Below are 19,517 nucleotides of genomic sequence, written 5' to 3'. Positions count from 1 at the left end.
GTGCACTTTAAAGAAATCCCATGTGGTTAAAATTGTTCGAGTTTCAAACAATGGTGTGCCTCATAAACGAGAACTTGGTTTCGGCACGTAAAATCCCAGAGCAATAAAAAAGAAATAATTCGTGCTACAACGTTAACGTCAGGGTCAAGTAGCTCACCAACAAATTGTTCTAGCGCTTTTTTTTTTCTTTTCTTATGCGAATGCAAAGCAGCTTGATATCTGAGGCATCATACCCTAAGTAGACCTTGCGTAATTAAACACACACTATCTAAAAAGTTAATCAGCCCTTCTACTACCAGTGCTATGGCTGTACAAGTGTGTGGCCAAAAACTCTGACGTGGACCTGTAATGATACCATATGAAAACGGAACTGTGACTTGAACGATAACGAACGCGCCGCTGTATCAAAGTTTGCTTTTTTTAGCCCTATGCGCCCAGCCAGGTCCGGTTCGGTATCGAGTGCGCCGCGAAGCGCACATGTGCTCCCACAACATTGTAGCACGGCGGTCGCCAGTCAAGGTAGAAGCCGGTCACGTGTGCCTCCGGCCGAAGTGCCGGCGCGAAATCGCTGCATGTAAACGCAGTTTCCTCCTCCCGCTATGCTGGGCGGCCCGATTCACAAAGCCGTCAAACGCTCCGTCATGGCACCGGAACCCGTCACGTGACAGCGTTTTCTCGCCGGTTTCTTCTAAAAAAATGGCGCGCCAGTGACACTGGCCGATGTTGTAGCCGGCGTCCCGTTCTAGAGAAAAAAAAAAAATGGTGAGGAAACGCTGTCACATGACGGGCGCGGGTGCCAGGACGGTACGTTTGACGGTTGTGTGAATCCGGCCTTACAGGGTCACTGCTGATGCGTGAAGTGCAAGAACTGGTTGCCCATGACAGCATCCACAGCCAGGTGGGACTCCCAAGGTGAGGAACCTTCTCCGTTCAGCAGTCATACGAGCATGATAAGGTGAACGACCGTATAGTGTTCAGTGACTCGATAACCATTTGGAATTGGACAACCCTGGCAGCGGTATGGAATTCTAGCTGGCCGTACATAGCCGGCATTACTGGCCCGTGTGCACCGTGCTCTGCTTCCACCACAACTTCTTGAGACGAGTGGACTGCGCTGTTAAAGTGAAATCGCCGAAGTTACATGGAGCTTGCCACCTTGCCTGTTTTTCACCGGCGCAGTCGGTTTTCCTTCAAGGTGCCAACTGCCGGCTCGGCCTCCAGGCTGACGCGCCACTTGCCGGTTCTCTGGTTCTCCCTCAATCGGCAGATATAACTTGCATCACAATCGCTCCGCCGGGAGTTCATACATAGCTAAGAACTGAATTGTCCCGAGTGGATTTACTCCTAGTAACTTAAGCTGTGTCGAACTGCAGTGATATCTGAAGTTACCGAACTGAGTCGTCCATGCCGTCAGTTTTATTACTTCTGAGCTTTCTCTCGCGAGTCAAAGCGCAACTTCTGCTTATCTTCGATGCGTCCTTTCGGTGGCCACCCACTGCTGGCACGACCAGTTTGGGCCACATGAGCTAAACGTACGCACATTGTCTGCTCCCCTGCCGCTACACGACCTCGGGCTGTAAAAAAAGACACTCGGATGGCTTTCGGCTTTACCCGCTGGTCTATATGTGTATGTTTTTTAAGAAAGCGTTTCAATAAATTCCAGTCATGCAGAGTTAGGGCTCGGCGTTTGGCGACTTTTTGTTTTAACCTCGTTTCTTTATTTTTGTCTTTTGCAAGCAGTTTACTATTTATGGAAGAAAATGAAACGCCTATTTAGGATACGTTAGTCCCAGTTAGCCAGGCTTTGTGTAAAGGTAATAGGCTTGAAGTCCCCAAGAACTTCAAATCGGTTCAGAGAAGGAGCCTGCGCTTTCAAGCTTCTGGCGTGCCTTTTATATACAGCCCTGAATATGGGTTGCGTGCAGTTTCTATTACAATAGTTTACCGTGCGCCGTTACGAATTGAGCTGACATTGTGGTTGCAACTTTGGATATGCACTGCCCTCCTCCTCCCTTTCTTGTTGACATTCGTAATAGCTGAGCTCGAAACCGAAGAAGCGGACTTGCATGCCGCTGTTGCAAGAGCGGGCCTGTAGCGAAGAAGAAGAAAACATTTGGAGCGACAGTCTCGTTGTTGCACATTCGTCTACGGCCACAACCATGGCATGTGCTCCGACACATCCACGGTAAATCTGCACTGACTACGCTGAGTGTAAAAAGGCCGCGTGCGCTGTCACACAAACACCAGAAAGCACAATGTGCGTCACTTGCGCAAATCGGCGGGCACTCAGTTTGTCGCCTCTCGAAGCACGTCGAAGTAGAGCTACAGCGATATTATTGTCACGAGCTAACTGTCCGGACTGACCTACAAGTCGAAGCAACAACGCTCAACAACATTCGGTGAGCAGTAGTTACACGTGTATGCTCGCGCCCTTTTTCATGCCATTTACTCTGGAAAGTGATGAACTTGACAGGTGTCTGCAGACACCGGGTGTTCCTAACACGTATGCGGCAGTTCACACGCATTTGTGACTCAACAATACTGGACCCTTTGGTTACCCCACCGCCGTGCAACCGCTCCCAGCCATCGCGAAGCAACGTTTAAAAACGTGATCACGAGCGCCTGGTCTGGTTGTGCCGGCACGCTAGATGGATGATGCCGCGGCTCTCCGCTAGGGGAAGAAGTGGCGCTGGAGTGGCGCGCGCCTGCACTGGTTGAGCAATGACGTCACGCGCCCGCGTCCGGCACTAGTGCTCGGCGTTCCCGTGATGGCTCAAGCGCTCAAGCTTTCTGCTACCTATCTTTTGGGGCGTTTTCTTTTCATGATTTGCGCTTTGTATCCAGCATGCAGAGTGGCTATTGCCTTCAAGGTGTTCGCGTTAGTACAGGATGAAGCGAAAATGGACGGAGGATGTACGGCGGGCGGCGCTTGGCCCGTGTGTTGTTCCTAGCAAGTTTCCGGCCGTTTTCTTTCTGAGGTTTTTACCACAGCCATTCAAGAGCTGCTCTTAGTTTTCTTTCTGTTGAGCCCATCTTTGCGTGCTTAGGCAGCGTCGACAGTAAACTTGAAGCACTCCGCAGTGGTGACAAATGCGCCCGTGTCTTCAAAGGCGCGTTTTGCAAACACTGGCGGCCGTGACTCACCACTATACTTGTGGAACGGGAGGCCTGGCGCGAAGAGAAACACTTTTTTTCTTCTTAACCTGTTTCTTTTTTTTTTTCTCCCTTAGAAATTGCTTCTATTCACAGCGACTCTATCACAGCCGCGGGTAGAAGGTTTTTTTGTGCGCAGGAGATTACCTGCGCACGGTCCTTCTTTTTTCGAGGGCATTTCTCCCTTTGCCTTCGAGCTAAGTGAATAAGCTATGAAAGGACGAATTACGTGGACAATGGTGAAACAAAATGAGGTGTCAGGGTAAGCGCTGACGAAAAGGGGGGAAATAAAAAAAAAAAGAAAGCGCGGTGTTTAGACTCCTAGCTCCGCTACGACTCCCCCCCTCCTTCGTCACCCGCTCTCACCTTCCTCGTGTTTCCCTTATTCGTTGTATTGTCCTGTTGGGCGCGCGTGGTCCATTGTGAGGGCCCTAATCGACTTCGGGGAACGGCCACGGTTCGTGATCGCGGCTTCGCTGCGACGCCGTTTTACTTTACTTCGCGCCCGGGGTGCGGCGCGCGCGCGCCCGACGCCGCCACACGCATAGCGTACACCTGCGCGAACCCCGTGTCACGGAAATGTGTGCAATGCTTCTGTGTATAGGTTGGAACTTCACGCTCGCCGTACGGCTAGGGGAACGGAAAACACCTTCGGACTGATGTGTGACTACGCTACTTATGAGCTGGCGTGGTATATCCGTGCATTGGTGCTTAGGCTCCCGTGACATACGTTCTGCTAGTCGGAGTGAGGTCACCGGTTGGAGTCACGGGCCTGTCGCGGTGACCTGATTTTGACGAAGGCAGAGCGCGAAAATGTCTCTTGTAGCTTATGCATTGGTGGCTTCCATCTATACCTTCGACGTACTCTGGGACTGAGGTAGTCCACGAAAGAGTACCCAGGGGTGTAAAGTTGAGTGGTAACCAACCTGAGGATTATGAATGATGAAAAAAAAAAATTAGCGATGACTCATGAACATTTCGTAAGTCGTTGTTACATTATCTACACGAGACGGGCCTCCGCGCTTATATGTAAGCTCATCGCGACTTAATGCCGCGCGGCAATCCATGCGAACAACAAATATAATAATAAATAGGTGTGTTTAGCGGCTCGTTTAAGGTACCCCAGGTGGTCAAAAGGAATTCTCGCCAACTTCCTTTCCCTCTTTCCCCAGAAACCTGTGCACGCAAACACATAGCGCTGTGCCCTTTCTTTTTTTTTTTTCGTCGTGTATGTGCTTCTGGACTACAGCGTAAATAAGCATATGGCAGCATGCATCACAGCGCAAGAACTTGATCAGTTATTACGGTTGCTGTCTTTCCGACAAGGCAGGTTTGTCCTACGGCCTCTCTCATAGCTAGGTGCAGTTACGTTTCATAAATATCTGCAAGTCAGTCGACCAATCGGTCAATCTCTTTTGTCCGCAAAAATACAACATGGAGAAAGTGGGGCTTAGAGAACATGTGCTTTTTGGGAACGTTTTGACCAACTTGCTCCTTGGTTAGTTGTTGCAAACTTTCTAATTATGAAAGTGCGAAGGAAGTACGAAGGAGTTCAGCGAACACGATCTCATCCTTTGATAGTATTTCGTAACACATGGGGGTCTATATGTCACGCCGCGATATCAAGTTCCGAGGCGTGACGCTCTCAGCGTCAGCGGTGCTGTACACAATTAGCGTGGTGGAATATATTCACGCCGCATTATCTATACGCACTGTATCTGTCGCGTGCCTAGCTCCGCGGAAGGACTGAGAGGGAGCAGCGCCTGGGACAAGACCGGATATTCGCGAAGGGTTTCTGTTCTTTACTTTCTTTCATATTTTTTCCTTTTTTTTTCTTTCTTTGCCGGCGCTGGGGGAAGGGATACACGCATGCACTAGAGGTTATAAAACGATAAAGTAAATTTAGAAGCGCAGACTAGACGTGTGGGACAGACACCGCAACCCAAATTTCCTGCCCCCGAGTTGCGCACTCGTCAGGCTTGCGCGGCCGGTTTTTGTTATACTCATGAGCTTTTACCGACAGTCTCTTCACGTGCTCGTTCACGCCTGAGGGCTGTGACCTCGTTGTTTCAAAGAACATGTTTTTTTTTTCCTTTTGATACATACCTATTATGATCTATTTTTGGGTCAGCCGAGTGGGCGTGCGTCCACATTTCTCGTGCTCAAATGGACACTGCATGAGCAGGCTTACGGATGGGTCGACCGGTGACACTGCATGTTTGGCGACATGTGCGCGTATGCGGTGACTCGCCGGCCACTGGTCAGGACAAGACGAGTTCAGTGTTGCTCACCAGTGTCGTTGGTGTGTACCGTGTGCGACATTTCAGGGCGTCGGAGAACATGACTATCCTTTACCTCATGGGCGCGTGTGGCGAAGTATGGAAATATTTCGGCATCGAAATTCACTGTGGTTATATTTTACACCAATAGCTCCTAAGGTCGCCTTAGCCAGCTTTCGCTGCCTTTCACGCCAGTATATTCGTGATGTTTATTGTTGTCACGTTTTTTTTTTTTTGGCACGTTGACACGAGTCGCTAGGAAAAGACGTTATTATGACGACCACACGATATGGTAACGGGCAACAACGATGCGCCCGGGGCGCGCTGAAAAATCTCGAAGGCAAAGTGCTAGAACTTACGTCATAGCGAAAACGTCCATGTGCACGCATCTACTAGAAGACGCTGTCGCGTTGCGGCCTGGAGTAACCATATGGATGCGACGTCGCGAAAAATGTAGCGACAAATTTGCATTGTTCTCCGAATAAATACTACCTTGCGCTCGTGAAGAAGAATCACAAGGTCAGTGTTTTAACCTCGGTGTATTAATGTAGCTTTGATATGCTGTCATCGTCAGTGGAAAGCCGTCCCATGTCGTGGTACCATCTGGTGAATAAAACTTAAAACATTTTCGCGGCTTTCGATGGCATCTTAGGCCTAGCATTGTCAAAACAAGCAACCGACCTCAGTAATAACTACTACACAATTCTAATAGTTGGTCCTTAGTGTGAGATGAAGCGTTGGATGATTTGACTTTTTTTTTTTTTGCTGTCACGGCGGAGAGCTAATTTGCAAGAGCGCATTCAGATCGAAACGGGCGGACTGGTTGCTTGCACGTGGTTGCGAAATCACGCTGTATCGGCGGGAGTCGCCGCGCGGACTTCCGGGCGGCAAGCGAAATTTGCTGGCTGGCGAAAAACCAGCGACGCGACTAAATACAGTGACGGCAACGGATCGCCCTCCACGACGAAAAGAACCTGTCGTCGTCGCCTATACGCCGTCGTTTGAAAATAACATGCATGCGGTTACGCTATACTGTTTACAAGAAAAAAATATGCAATCATCAGCCCTGTGGCTTTGGAAAGTCTGTTTTAGGAGTGTAAGCATTTATAACAAATTTAGTAAAAGGGAAATTTTATTGCGGTTGGCCTTTAAGTGGGACAGCTCTGCTCTGAATAATCGGTCATGAAGGTGCGCCGGGCAGAATGCGCCAGACAATTGCCTGCTGTAACATACGCATAAAGATCGGTGCTTTTCACTCGTCTTTATAGTGCGGAAAGTATCGCTTAAGTTTCAGCCGCAAGAAATTGAACTAGTTCGTGCGTTGATTCAGAATTCGTGATGCTAATTTAGGCAAAGCCACGACGGATTGTTGCGCCAACTCTCCTTAGGCACTCGCGCACTTGCGCTTTTGTAGTTATAAGCATCACGAATGTCATTTTCTGCTTGCAGTAAGCACACTATACGATAACACTACGATAGGTAAACTACGAGAGCTAAACGTGGAAATTTAGAGAGGGGCATTTTTTTGGGCCAAGAGCGGCGGATAGATTGGTCAGAAGAATTGGGATGACGAGGTACACAGCGAAAGTGACGGAAGAATGTGACATGACGACGTAATATTACAATGAATGTCAACGACGTGCCCATCCCACGATGTGATTTTCACTTCATTTTATTTCCTTAATGACCCTCGTGTGAGGGTATTACATAAGGGGTGGGGCACATATATATATATATATATATATATATATATATATATATATATATATATATATATATATAACGTATTAACAACAGAATACAGAAAAAATGTATACAAACAAGAATTATTATCGTGACGCAAGCGTGAGGCAAACAGACGCCTTATACATTCTCAATTTATACGCATGTATACAGCTTGCACATTTGAACTGTGTGCAGCTACAAGCACACTGGCTTATTACACACAGTCGCAAGATGTGCTAGCTACACTGGTACAAACTTGATCGCTATGTAATAACTCACTGAAATTGCATGTCCCGCATTGCACGATTCTATTTCTCCTTTTTATATGCGACCTTCTGTCAGGGTTTGGTGCTGGTTCGCGTTTCTCTTTCGTTGTCGTTATTTAACCCACCATTCTTCTTTTTTTCTTTTTTTTTTCTCTTCAGAGAGTCGAGGTCCTCTCAGCTTGCTCCGTCGTGCGCGCAGCGGCTTTCATTCAGCGCTGATTTGCTCATTATTCGGTGCAAAATTGAAACTCGCTTTCCCTGAAAGGCAGCCGGAAACAAAAGTGGGGACCCGCGAAAAGCAAGAAAGGCGCTTCGGATAACGGGAGGGAAGTGTGCAGGCTGCCTATAAAGAGCCGCATATAGTAAGGCCCTGGTCATGTTAGAGTTTGCACATTGGTGGTTTCTTTGTCACTTTTCTGTCCGAATACTTTTTATTGTGTTCCTGTCCTTCTGTTGCGCCTCTCTTGCCCTTTTGTTCCTGTTTTCGCTTCATGAAAAGATTGCGTGGCAGCAAGTAGAACGCAGTATTCTTCGATATAATGCACTTTTGCACCTGTCACGTTTGTCTATATATACGCATTCCTCTACTTGGACAGAACAGGGCCCCATAAATAGTCACGCTGGGGGAATTTTCGCGTCTCTCGTTAAAGTGGTTTTCCTTACGCAAGAGAGAGAAAGAGAGAAAGAAAAGAGGTAAAAAAAAGTAAGAAAGTGATGTGATCTCGACTGGGTGAGGTTGGTCTTCACCGCAAGAATAAAAAAACGACGACGAAGCTGGGCATCGTGATGATGAAAAAAAGTAGAAAAGCTTGTATTCACTTCATTGGTACATGGTTGTGACTCTCATCCGAGTCTCGAGTGTTTCTGATTAACACGGGAGCCAGGATGGCCTTAAATAACCCCTTGTCGTCTTGTGGTCGTCGCTGTCTTCTTGGGGAGCCTGTGCAAGTATTAGCGCTTTCGTCAGGTTCTGCCGTCGACGACCTCCTGCCCTTCGGGTTTTCTCTTCGTCGTTCCCTTAGTGTCAGCTCGGGGATTAAAAGGGGTTATGCTGTTTCGGAGAAGAGGGCAATTACAGGTATGTCGGCATGGGTACACCCGCTTGAACGCTTCTTACATTTGACAGGTCGATGTTCAGGCTTATCGTAACAGCCTTTTCTGGGACGAGGCAAATCATCTTGTCATGGGAACTTCCGCCTGAATGTCTCTCACACTAGACTGGTCGATCATAACAAAGGTTAATCCGGTTGCCCCTTGTTTCCAGCCCTACATTGGGAAGGGGGAAGCGGATAGAAAATAAATAAAGGAAATGGATCAGGAAAAAATGGCTGTGGCTTAGGTAAGGTTAAGCCCAGGATGCGAAGCATACTAGCCTTTATTTTAGTTGTTGAACCACTGTTTAGCCTGGTGAACTGCTGTTGCTTGGCTATATTTGGTTCGGCTAGACGAAGAAACAACTCATGCATTACTTCTTCGCCTTCAAGAGTGGAACGCGACAGCGTTCCCGTCGACCCGCCAAGGGGTGTAAGACAATGGGCTACAGGGCAGCGACTACGCGCCCCGCATTGGACGCGGTGAGCGTCGAGCAAAGCAGCGTTCGGCGCGGCAACGAAATGTGCGCCTGAGCAAGAGACGCACGCCTTAGAAACAGCGCGTTTCTAAGGCAACACCGCATTCACTAGAGGCGCTTTTGTACCGCTTTGAAGCGTTGTACTCGTGGCTCAGTGGTAGCGTCTCCGTCCCACACTCCGGAGACCCTGGTTCGATTCCCACCCAGCCCGTCTTGCAAGAGTTGAGCCAAAGCCACTTTTCCTCTGTCGTGACGTCACGGTGTCACGTGATTTCATGGTCACCGCCGCGCCTGAGGAGCTGGGTTGAGCCCTCGTAATATGCTTCGCATAATAGAAAGTGATGTGCGCGCACATCACCGTTGACACGGGGAGGGGGGAGAGGGGGCATTCTCGTGGACTCGTTTAGCAATGACAATTGCTAAACCTTGTCTTTTTTTTTTTTTGCTTGTGTAGCGGCTCTCGAAGTTTTCCCGCTGTCCTGAGAGAACCGATGGAAGGTGGTAGCAATTCTATATTTGCAGATAATTAGGGTCATGTTGTGGGCGACGTGGGCCGAAAGCTTTAAGGGGAATGTATGGGTAATGTGTAGGCGAAGTAAAAAGTATGTGGATTATTTAGGGTCCTTGCAGTAAATTATATGTATACAAATGCTCCGAATGGCGCAGAATTTAGCCCACAGTACCGAGACAACTGTAATTGCCACTAAGATCGAGTTTGGTCAAAGTGGGTGGGGGGTGGGGTCAACTTTATGGCCAATGAGCATGCGAAGTTAAATGTATGTTGTCAAATTGTAGTCATTGTAAACACTGATTTAGCAGGTGCTTGAAAGCGGGCATAGGCCGTTATTCGTAGTTTTCTAGTGGGCATAATACAAATTTCTCATTCAACGTAAATGGCGGCCCCATTAGGCGTGACGTGTAAAACAAGATGTAACGTTCCTGGCTGAATTTCAAACACTGCAAGGAATTACTTACCGCTCGATCGTTTTTTTGCCCATTTCGATGCTTTCCACGAGGCACGATATGTTTACATGATGACCTCGGTGAATTAAGCGAGGGACTTGTTTTGTATTTTGTGAAAATGAGGGGGAAACGTGTTCGCAAGGTTGAGTGTGTGGGTAAGTTGCGGCATTTCCAGTAAATTACGCATGCAAGTATTCCAGAGCGTTATAGGTGTTTTACGAACGGCGCAGAGTGAATGACTGAAAACTTTATTAAATATGTCCGGGGATTTGGGTGGGGTGTGGCCACAAGCACCCCAGACTAGGTGACGGCCTCGAGTACTTGGAACGGCGCAGAACTAAAAAAACAAAAAAAAAACAATATGAGGTTTTACGTAAAGCCCCTTCGTAAACTTCGTAAAGTAGTGCCACTCTTTGAAGAATGCCGCCTCCTCCTCGCGCGCTCTGGCCGAGGCCGACGCCGCGTCGCTATTGGCCTAATAGCATCACGTGGGCCCTCGCGCCGTGCATCAGCGCCACTTTTGCTCGAGAAGCGTCTACGGAGGGGCGAGGAGCGCATGTTGGCGCCGTTGCTACGCTCGAGCAGTGTAGGCGGCGCCATGGTCGAGGAGGGAGCGTGAAAGAGAGGAGAAACGAGGAAGAGTGAAGGTGGAGTAGGAGAGTGTCGCTACTTTACGAAGTTTAAGGGGTTTTAGTTTTACGTGCCAAAATCACGATCTCATTATGAGGCACGCCCTAGTTTCCGGAATAATTTGGACCACGTGGGGTTCTTTAACGGGCATCTTAATCTAAGTGCAAGGGTGATTTCGCCTTTCGACCCCATCGAAATGCGGCCGCTGTGGGCCACAGAATTTAGCCCGCCGTTTTATAACTGCCACCGAAACTAAATACGTTTAAAAAAGGCAGGAAGGGGCAGGCATTACAGACGATCTGTATGCGCGTAGGTAAATGTGTGTTTATAACTTACAATCGTTGTAATTACCATCGATGTCCTTAATCGGGTGCTCGAGTGCGTTATGCGCCTGTTATCCGCTATGTTTCCCAATGTCCCGAGAAGTCTATGCGTCACACCGTGTTCATACCTCGCGAAAATTGGGGGTGTGTTATGTGCAATGTGTAGCGAAATGTTAATGTTTCTGGAATAATTAGGAGATTTGCAAATAATTACTGACCTGTCGTTTTCTCCCTATTATCAGGCGTTATGTGAGACGCCTGTGGTGCACGTTATCGAATCGGAACTGAACCGAAAACCGCAAAAACTGTTATTTTTGCTCGAACCTGAATTGAACCGGAACGTTACGATTTTTTTTTTCATTCCGGGGTGAAACCGAAGTCCAGGCTGTCCATCCTTTCTGGAGCTCTTCATTCATGCATTGCCTACACTTGTGGCTCAACTATGTACTTGCGGGAGGGAGGGCAGCAGGTAGACTGCTTATATATCTTGCGTCGGTGCTGGTTGAGGACTGCGCATTCCCATGTACGAGGTGGAAGCCGTGGGCTAGCTTTCCCATGTTGCAATTTTGGGCAGCGATCTGTAGATGTGCCTGCTCCACTGTGACGAGAATTATTTTTCTTTGGAAAAGTGCCAGCCTCGCAGGTGCCAAACCCGTGCATGCCATTACTCTCCTCAAGCGAACCTTGGCTCCTCATGAATGCAGGTACGTACGTCTTCAGAATAGTATCCGCGGGTCGAATTTACAAAGCGTTTCGTTCGTAAGGGCTCATTGCCACTGGCTGGCTGCCTTAGCTAATAATATGTCCAGCATAAGGATTGGCTGAAATGTTTTCTTACGAAGAATTCTATCGTAAGAGCTTTTTGTGATTACGGGCTGCAGGGCGCGTATTCTCAAAACATCTTCGTTAGCGCGAATTGACAGGCAAACAAAAATGTTACTGGGCCCTTGACCGGATAAAATATCAACGCAGCGAGTCATCGAGGCTCTCGAAGAATTTTTTTTTATACCTGTGTCACACGGGCACGTTTGGAAGGCCTTCCAGTCGACGGCCTTCGAAACGCCACAACTCTATCGACTCAAAGGAGTTGTCGCGCTGCTACACGGCACTTTTGAAAGGCCGTTGAGCGGTTCAGGCGTTTCTCGCAAAATTGTGTGGCGCTGCAGATCTTTATTTTCGTTTTCATGTCATGAAAAGTTAAACAACATTAAAACCTCTTAAAAGCCCTATAATTTCTTTTGTTTGTTTATACACAAACATTTGTTTATACATCGCCATACATATATGTTTAGTTTTCAAGTTGTTGAGTAGCGAAACTGCGGCAACGCTTTCGCCGCTCGATGCGGCCGCCGTTTTGGGGTGTGTTCGCACATGTCAAGTGGCAAAAATACTTTATTGAATAATTAATAACACTCATATATAGTATTTTTAGAGCATTTTGGTTTGATGTTTTTTTCTAACCGTGAGTACGAGCACACTGTGAACGAGAGGGCATGTACGCGCTGTTTCCGCTTCCGTTGCTCAAAGGCCGTCGAGATTTCGATAGAGTTGTAAGGTGCTCCGTTGACTCGATAGACTATTGACTCGGCGGCCTTCGAAACGGCCCGTGTGGCAGCTAGAACTTGACCTTTGAGTCAACTGACTATCGGTTGGAAGGCCTTCCAAACGCCCGCGTGACACGGGTATTAGTCAACCCCGGTTTAGATTCAATGCTGTGAATGTTCCGTTTGGACCGTAACGAGTATATAATCGCCATCCTGCTACATGCCCTTACTATCACCCCTCACCCCCTTGCTCTTCTTCCCTTTCCCTTCCCTCAGCAGAGACGGGTGGTAGGCTAGAGGACTCTCCGCGTTTGCTCAATAAGTTATCCCTCTCCCTCTCTTTCACATACTGAGAGAGAGCAGGATAATCTTTCCGCACAGCTTTGCAGCAGCGTCAAGTTTTTTACAAGATAAGTTTATGTTGCTTTCCTGTGCTCATTCTTCGGTTATGCAAATCAATTTGAACCGGTTTGAACGGGGTGGAACCGGTTCGCTCCGGAGTTGAACCGGAACTGAACCGTTGTCGCTGAAGCGGAACAAAAACCGGAGCGAAAAAAGTTGCGGTTCGACACTGTGCTATGGTGTCCTCAATACACGGATCGCCTTGTTTGTATTTCCTGTATATAGGGGGAAAGTTATGGATGATGTGTAGGCGAAGTTCAGTGTGTCGTTCAGAGCTCGCCGTCCTGGAAGGACTACCGAAGTCAAGTTCGATTGAATAGGGGTACATAATCGCTGATGTACTTGCGAAGTTAATAGTGCGTGGGGGAAGTACAGCTTTGGCTAAATGTTCCGTAGACAAAAATAGGAACTGGGCGAGTAGTTGCGGTAACATGATGAAAGAGCTCTACAGACGAACGCAAAGAGAATAACAAATGCGTCAAAGTGCTCGAAAGCGTTGTATGCGGGCAACAGTGCTAACGGGGCGTGTCATACGCAAGCAATGTTTTAAAGTGTGTGGGTTAAATACAAATAACTGGAATCCTTAAGGCAACTGCTTGTGGTAAAAAAAATTGCGTGGAATTGGGCTGTTATTCTGCAAGGTCGCAGAAGTCCGCTGTTTTCATTTTGTCCTGTGGAAAGTGCTGACTCCAGCAACATGGTGTGTACCAACCGGGACAACAATGAAAAGCGGGAATTCTCAGGCATTTTGAATAGCCGGGAAATACTCAGAGAAAACTCAAGGAATTTGTGTTTCTATCAGGGAAAATTTGCTGTAATTTTATTGAAATGGAACGAACGTCGCGCTAAAGCTCACTCGAGCAACAGATAGGAATCGTAACGAATCGTCTTTGACGCCGTCTCATCGGCTGGAGGAGTTGCCAGTGTAGAATCAACGACCGATTTTCCGGACATGCCCGATAATTCGGACGGCTTCGCGATATCACCATGAACCCCAAAGAGTTAATGTATAAGAACGTCTGAAATTTCGGACGCAAGAACCCTTCGCCATATAATTTTTCGGACTTTTTGCCTTGGTCGCTCGTCCGAAATAGCATTAATCAAAGCCACCACCACAGCCATTTTGATTATCTCGCCGCCTCAAACCGGCGCTTTCGCACGCAAATCCTCTGGCAGCCGTAGCCATCACCGCGGCAACTCTAGGCCTAGCTGCTTCGACGTTCGCTATTAAGCTTCTTGACGTTCGGTGCCGTGTATTTCATTGAAAGAACTCGCCGCTGTCAGCAATGGCACCGACTCCGCGTTTGTAATCCTCGCGATTGGCTTCAAAGCTCGGAAAGCATGATGCGTTGCATGCGCCGTTTATCGAAAGTCAGCTTCGCCTCAATACTGAAATGTTACGCGGTGAAGCATACGCAAAAGTATTGCGGTGAAGCATAAGCGTGGGTAGGGGCAATTGTCATGGCACACAGTATTATTCATTAATTATACATGCGTACACTCACCGTCCCTGTCACAGCACGAGCACCGATATGCGTAGTAAGTGTACTGGGAGGCTTTCAGAGCTTTTTTCGGACGTGTCTGTGGTGATTTGAGCCCCTAAGAGCATTAAAAGACTTCATATTTTTGGACGCTTTCGCAGCCCTTAGGGAGTCCGAAAAATCTGACGTTGACCGTGCAGCTGACCAAGAGGATGTTTCGAATGTCCGAGGGGCGAACGCGTGTTGGAAGGTGGACGAGGACAGAAAGAAGCGACGCAGTGAGGAATGAATGAGAAAGGAAGCGTGCCGCCACTTTTTCGAAGGAGCTTGAGCTCAAAAAACAGTGTTGGCTGACGCCAAGTTGCAAGTGTCCCTCAGCCAAACGAAAATGAAATGTTTAAACCAGTGAAACGCAACACTGAGGTGCTGTGCGCAGGCTGAGAGTATGTCAGGACAGTTGAGGCTGACTTTCCAGCTGCTGAGAAAGAATCTCACTTGCGAGAAAGTTCTGGTGAGCTTGCTAGAAAGAGCTCCTATTGAAAAATATTTGCTCCTGTATGCATCTTCTGTTTATTTGTATTTGAAAATGTTGGACCCGATTTGCAATGGGTTTTAGCATATTTTGTAAAATATATTCACTGTGTATTTTATTAACCCCCTCTCTTCTTTTTTGAATAGAATAGACACTAACTCCTTACTACTGAACCTGGATTAAGTCATTTTTTTTTATTATTTAACATGCTTAATAGAGAGCGACAGCATGGGGTGACATGGTGTCGGTCCGTCGGGACATAAAATGAAGTTCTGTGTCTCAGGGAATTTTGCAAGGACACTCAGGGAAAACTTGGAAAACTCGGGGAATTCGGAAAGGTAAATTTGGTAGACACCATGATTATATTTTCTATGGTGGAGTCATTTTCAACGACGTGCTAAATAGGCGTGAATGATCCGTGTCTCAACATTATTGCTTCTTTTTCGAGTAGGCAGCGCTAACGGCTCGCAATGTAATTGTTTAATGACTTGCATTTATGAGTGATGATTCGCCGCTTACATCTATAGATGTACCTGGGAGTTAAGCGAGTGCTGTTGTTTTATGCTATGTGGACATAACGTGCGCGAACAATACCACTCATCAAGCACGTAATTAACTAAATTTACTAATTAATCTGGTAAGCTACAATTCTGAGGGAATGTTGTAATGCAGAATTGAAGTCACCTAATATGCAAAACATACCCATTCGCCATCAGTCTCGTGCCTTGCAGCACTTTCGAGAAATACGCCCTGAAAATATGCGGCGTATTGGATTGGCGTTCTATTTAACGCTTATCGTTATTGCATTTTTCGGCATTTCAGTTAAGTATTAGCTGCTACTGCGGCTATAAGATATCTAAAGTTCTGGCAGTGACAAGCGGACAGCTAGTTGCTTTGTAAACGCTACCTGCTCCGCAGCGTGGACTTCATCACACTACATCTTAAGCTACATATATGTTTGGAATAGGCTGTAGAATGAATTCGTGTTTTGCACAGAAATCAACGCAACGTATTATAATTCGATAGAAGAACATGTATATCCATAGAATGTTTTTCTAGATAGCTAATTTAGAAGAGGATATACGTCCAAAAACATCTCCCACGCACATCTCTGACCACACCGCTAATGCTAATGTCGGTAAATAAAGGTGTTTTTGTATGAACATCTTCATATATATATATATATATATATATATATATATATATATATATATATATATATATATATATATATATATATATATATGCGATCGCAAAGCCCAGTCGTACAGCGGCGCGCTCTTGCAGCACCCTGAGCGAATGACGGTCGAATCCAAGATCCAAGCTAGAGGAGGTGACCTTACCTCAGGCTTACAGCCTTGCAATTTATTGAGTTAAGCGAATGCCTCTCCCCACGCAGAAAGTTAGCGATACATTGAGTAGGACGGAATGTTCTTGACTGGTCGAGCGTCGTGGGGAGCCACGCACGGCGTACCATTTTACTCGAAAGAACAACCTTTATTTCATTTTTGTGCAAGACAGTTTCGCAGAGAGCTTTTACCTACAGGTTATATAGATGGTTTACGAAGTCTATATGCAAATATAGGCTTCAAGGAACGTTATTGGAGCAGTTTACATACGAAACTATAGCTGGTTGCTGAAGGTCGCAGGGTCGAATCCCGGCCACGGCGGCCGCATTTCGATGGGGGCGAAATACGAAAACCCCGTGTACTTATATTTAGGCGCACGTTAAAGAACCCCAGGGGGTCCAAATTTCCGGAGTCCCCCCCTACAGAGTGACTCATTATCAGATCGTGGTTTTGGCACGTCAAACCCCATCATTTAATTTTTTTTAGGGGTGTGCGAATATTCGAAATTTCGAATACGAATCGAATATTTTCCTTATTCGAAGCGTATTCGATTCGAGAAATGCATATTCGTAAATTTCCGAATATTCGAGGACGGCCGAATAATGGTCGAAACGGCGAATATTCGGACAGACTGTGAATAATTTAGCAATTACCGATTTATATGCTTGCTCCACATTCTCCTAAAAACATGTTTATTCACTGAGAGCTTCACATGATCCGCTCATCATCTGTATGCTCTGCATCAAGATGGCAAGTTAGGCCAGTTGGTTGGAATTAATAGTAAGGTTCGCTGCAGTGCAACACAAAACAAGGACAAAAGAAGGTACAAAACGACGACACAGCGTTACAGAACAGTGATCTTAAGTGCTGTAACGAACCTTACTATGAATGTGTACGCTCTGTCAGGCCCGTGAGACATGATCAGTTTCGATTTTTTTACCAAGCTTTATTCCAGGGCTGTTTCATAACAATATATGATGTACTTTCGGGCTTTGTAAGTATGCGAAATGAAATATGCACCTAGAAAATCTTACCTGGACAAATGTTGTCACAGTGCATAGGGAGCCCTTACTTTCTGAACATGTTGAGCAGTCAATTTTCCTTCGCGATAATCTGTAACAAGCGTTTACCTGACAGAGCATTACCTGACATTACCTGAGTGCATTACCTATAATGAGTGCCTTTTTAACCTGAAGCAGCCTCGTAAAATTCAATATTATTTTTAAAAGGGTAATAAAGCTTTTGTTACCTCGTTTTGCATTTTTTTAATACTACACATATATTCGTTATTCGATTCGATATTCGAAGACAGTTTTTCGCCTTATTCGTATTCGATTCGTATTCGAAAATTTCAATATTCGCACACCCCTAATTTTTTTGGTTGCTAAAACCAACTTTCAGAAACTGAACAGCCGAGTGCTGTTGCAGCGAAGTTCACAGCCATCATATTTCCGACGTCACCTTCGTCACAATATAGCTATGTATAAGCTTACGGAATGGCTAGGAGTCCCGAATCTGAAGTTTAATAGACTCAAAATGATTATTCTTCTATATTATCGATATTCCTTTTATATTCTCTTTTCTCCTGTTCTTCTTTACTAATTGCCATTCTTAACAGTTCAGAGTAGCCAACAGGACAGGTACTTTTTTTTGTTTACCTCTCTGCCTTTCGTAGTTTATTTTCTATCTCTCTCTAAGCTTATGGGACAGCTGCTGAATAACACGCAGCCTGAGCACAGCAGTGTTACGAGTTGTGTTCACAAGTATCCCGACCTGTTCAGGAACTATGCGCAGTCAATATGAATTTGGCGTGTCATCTGGCAGCAGCTGAGCTATACACTAAACGATCACGGTAGCTCCACTGGTGAGGTGTGCGCCAAGCACTCCGAGATTCCAGGGTTATTTGCAAACTCTTCCGAGTGCATGGTGTCTCTAAGAAGCCGAGTCGAACGCAAGCTTCTTCAAGGAGGGCGCGGGTGTCAGTGACCGATAAGTTCCTTTTTCTTCTGAAGGACTCGTATAGTGGTACTACACTCTTGTTCAACTGTCGTTGAGGGTCGCTGTACTCCTTAAAAAAAAGAAAGAGGTTTCTGCCACTCATAGAAACACGAAATAAGACATTTGTTGTCTGTGATTTACGATTCTTCAGACAAATCCTCGAGTTTTGTCCTAAATTTTACTGGAGCACCGTAGGGGGGCGGGGGGGGGGGGCAACAGCATCGACGGTTGTACGGGGGAACATAGTGAATGGAGCTGGCGCGATCGCTTTGTGGCTGTCGCTTTCTGTTGCAGAGCACCAGGTTGTGGGTGCGATTTCTGGCCGCAGCGGTCGTGCTTCAATGAGGCAGACGAAAAAAAAAAAAAACGCTCGTGTAGTTAGGTTAAGTGCTCACGAAGAAAGCCACACGTGACCGAAATTAATGCGCAGCCACAAATTACATGGCGTCCCTCATAGTTAATGGGTTGCTTCACGAGCGGTAAACCCCATGAGTTGATTTTTGACGCGATAAATAAAGCGACCTGTTCGTAAAGTACAAATACAAATAATTTATTTTCCTTTCTTTACAAAAAGGATGGGGCAGCCGCTAAAAGCTTACAACTGTTGCTCTAAGCAGACAGCTCGACCTTTCTGATTGAAGCTTAGCACTCGTATACATGGGAGACCTTGTACTCTTGAAAAAATCCGTTGAAGTTAGCGTTAATTTGAGAGCATTAACTGCACGCGATCGACTATTCAACACAGTTGACACGGCGCAGGAGTTCTGGATCGGCGCAGTGCGAAGAGGGCTGCGAAGAGGTTCCACAAGAACCAGATGAGATTTTTTTTTTTCTGCGGTAGCGCACGGGGGGCCTTAAGAAGGAGCGCACCAGGCGCTGCGGCGTCTTTGTCTTGAAATCTGCTTCACTGGAACTTGAAGTTTGTTTCTGCAAGGGTCGCACAAGCTTTCCGGGTTATGTTGCTGTCTCCCCTGACAGTAGATTTCGGGCTTACTTGTGATGTCCCTCGAAGCTAGCGGGTAATATGAGAACTTTTTTCTGATGCCTACTTTGTATAAAGGCTCATCATTCCTGTTCTCACTTCTTTTTATCTGCATGGAACACACAAGCGTTGACGCAACGCCCTATATTAGCGTACTTTTTGTGATGATTTACTTCTCATAAAATTTCTCGCTCTTATTTTCAATTCACGTCAATGGTGAGCGAGGGAAAAAGCGAGAGAAATGGCTTCACGAAGAGCTCGCTTGCCAAGGCTGGCTGCTTGACCTAATGCTCCCTCCAAGTATATTTTCTGTTTATTAA

General features: G+C 46.5%; 1 protein-coding gene across 5 annotated transcripts in view; it reads left to right on the top strand.

The window, feature by feature from the left end:
• Nucleotides 1-533: 533 nt before the first annotated feature.
• LOC135914339 (progranulin-like) overlaps nucleotides 534-19,517 on the top strand; it is a 538,683-nt gene continuing 519,699 nt past the window's right edge. For 3 of the 5 annotated variants that reach the window (XR_011511401.1, XR_011511402.1, XR_011511400.1), the window contains exon 1: nucleotides 534-912. Coding sequence is in view for 2 of the 5 variants with exons in the window: in XM_070532034.1 (XP_070388135.1) it covers nucleotides 879-912 (34 nt within the window). In the remaining 3 variants the exon portion in view is untranslated. The remainder of the gene's footprint in view (nucleotides 913-19,517) is intronic. The other 2 variants (XM_070532034.1, XM_070532035.1) reach the window with 2 other exon arrangements.

Source organism: Dermacentor albipictus, chromosome 1, assembly GCF_038994185.2.
Source record: "Dermacentor albipictus isolate Rhodes 1998 colony chromosome 1, USDA_Dalb.pri_finalv2, whole genome shotgun sequence".
NCBI lineage: Eukaryota > Metazoa > Arthropoda > Arachnida > Ixodida > Ixodidae > Dermacentor > Dermacentor albipictus.
The sequence above is the reverse complement of the archived record's forward strand: the minus strand, read 5'-3'. Positions and strand labels throughout refer to the sequence as shown.